General features: G+C 41.8%; 1 protein-coding gene across 1 annotated transcript; it reads left to right on the top strand.

Annotated features, from left to right (window-relative positions):
- The first annotated feature begins 700 nt into the window (after positions 1-700).
- Positions 701-1,705, top strand: LOC134086966 (neuropeptides B/W receptor type 2). The gene has a single exon (XM_062540162.1). It carries the CDS (start codon positions 701-703, stop codon positions 1,703-1,705), a length of 1,005 nt encoding a protein of 334 aa, XP_062396146.1.
- The last annotated feature ends 694 nt before the right edge of the window (positions 1,706-2,399 follow it).

The following is a 2,399-nucleotide window of genomic DNA, read 5'->3' as shown; positions in this document are numbered from 1 at the left end:
GGCTCAGCCGTCTGTAAATGTGCTACAGAAACACAAATTGACTTGACATGACAAATATTAAAAAATAACCCATAAAATGCCCCCTGATAAGGGATTATACATTATGCACGCGCACTGTGACTTCACAAAATCTCACTCCAGTCAAACACCCCAAGTTGGCAATACGTAAATCTGGCATTATCTACTTGATAAATGAAGATATGCAGCTACTTCTGTTTGTTCGGTGCGTTTACATGTCAGTGAGCAATGTTTTAAATCAGTTTAAATCCTTGGAGGCAATACGCATTTCACACGTGGGGCAATATTTCCCCGCCTTCACATGTGCGTAAAACACAGGGCTCGCTGAGGTCTGGCTGCTGTACACCACCAAGAACTGTCCACAACTCTCACACACTATATCGAACGGATCAGACGACCGTCGTGCCCCATCAAGTTCTGAGGTAATACATATTATTTCCTTAATAACCAACAAAGTGCACGCAAAAGTTTACAGAGCATTTGCAAGTCCTTGTTTCCCCGTCTCTATGCCTATAACTTAGTGTGCTTTAGGACATTAATGTATTAATTTGCACTTATATGGAAATACTTCTGTAATATGTGTCGGTATTCTCTTCATTTAGCAAACATTTTGGCTAATTTTTAACTAATAAGTCTTACTTTTTTCTCCTTTTTATAGGAGCTTCAATTAAATAACTAAAGGATGGAAGTTATGAATGGAAACAGTAATGCCAACTGCAATTTCTCCGTGGAAACCTATGGACACAGCAATCAAACCAACCTTAGCTGCTCTTCCCAGCCTTGGCCCCTCTATCCTGACTTCTACATCGCTTTACCTGTTGTGTACTCAGTTATATGTGCGGTTGGACTAACGGGAAACACGGCAGTCATCTACGTTATTTTAAAAGCGCCTAACATGAAAACAGTCACAAATATGTTCATATTAAATCTGGCGATAGCGGATGATCTTTTTACGCTGGTTTTACCGATAAATATCGCCGAGCACTTGCTGAACAACTGGCCCTTTGGTGGCGTGCTGTGCAAACTTATTCTCTCGATTGACCACTGCAACATATTCTCCAGTATATATTTCCTCACTGTGATGAGTATTGACCGTTACTTGGTGGTGCTGGCCACTGTGCGCTCACAACGGATGCCTCGACGGACCTACAGATTCGCTAAAATTGTCAGCATCAGCGTTTGGATCTTGGTGTTCATAATCGTTATGCCGTTCACTGTCTTCGCCAGTGTCTACGTCAGTCCTGGAGATGCGGAGAAGAGGACGAGCTGTGTCCTAAATTTCCCAAGTCCGGAGCAATTATGGTTCAAGGCTAGCCGGATTTACATGCTGGTCCTCGGCTTCATCATCCCTGTGTCCACAACTTGTGTGCTGTACAGTGTCATGCTATACAAACTGAGGAACATGCAGCTCAGTTCAAACGGCAAAGCGCTGGTTAAAGCCAAGAAGAAGGCAACTATGATGGTGTTCATAGTTTTGGCGCTCTGTTTGTTCTGTTGGACGCCGTTCCACTTGAGCACCGTGGTTGTCCTCACCTCTGATCTGTCCCCAACCCCTGTCGTAATAGGAATTTCCTATTTTATCGCTTGTCTAAGCTACGCCAATTCCTGCCTCAACCCATTCCTGTATGCGTTCTTTGATGATAGTTTTAGAAAGGCATTTAGGAAAATGTTGGAATGTGGACCTTAGTGGCCTTTACCTACAAGACAGACGCACGCCAGTGGAGCCTTACAAGAGTGCGCAAGAGTTTTACCGCCACCATTTCTGTCCTACTGGAGAGTATTTACGAATTGTGCCATTGAGTGCAAGACGTTTGGAATTTAGGTGCACTACCAATGAGTGCAGGACGTGTGGAATGATCTGTCCAGATTATACTATTTATTGCCGAAATCGATCTGGCTTCTGACATATTAGTTTAGCTAATATCTAAGTTAAATTATATTGAAAATGATGATGATTACGCTTATGGATGCACACGTTGTTATAGCAGTTAACAAGCAACTAGCCCAAAATATTGGATTGCAGGAGGTAGGCTACGTCAGATTGTGAATAAAGATCATGGATAGAAGAAAAAGAAAAGAAAAAGTGATGGAGGTATTATGAGGTGATATTTCAAAATATAGGATGCAACTGAGCTAGTTTATGGACAAAGTAGTTGCAATGCATAATTAATTCAGTATATGAATATGCACACATCCACTGCTTCTAGTTGCAAACAGGAGTTCTCGTGTTCAAAACACCTTTGCAAATATATATTTTGTCAGGTAAATAATGGTGTGTTCATCCATTCGTTCGTGGTTAAGTACAGTGACGCACAGAGAAGTCCAGTATGATAGCCACCGCATACTTTCAGAGATTACTAACAATAGCATATAAACCCTCT

This window comes from Sardina pilchardus, chromosome 7 (genome assembly GCF_963854185.1).
Source record: "Sardina pilchardus chromosome 7, fSarPil1.1, whole genome shotgun sequence".
Lineage (NCBI taxonomy): Eukaryota > Metazoa > Chordata > Actinopteri > Clupeiformes > Clupeidae > Sardina > Sardina pilchardus.
This window is presented reverse-complemented; position numbering and strand designations above follow the sequence as displayed.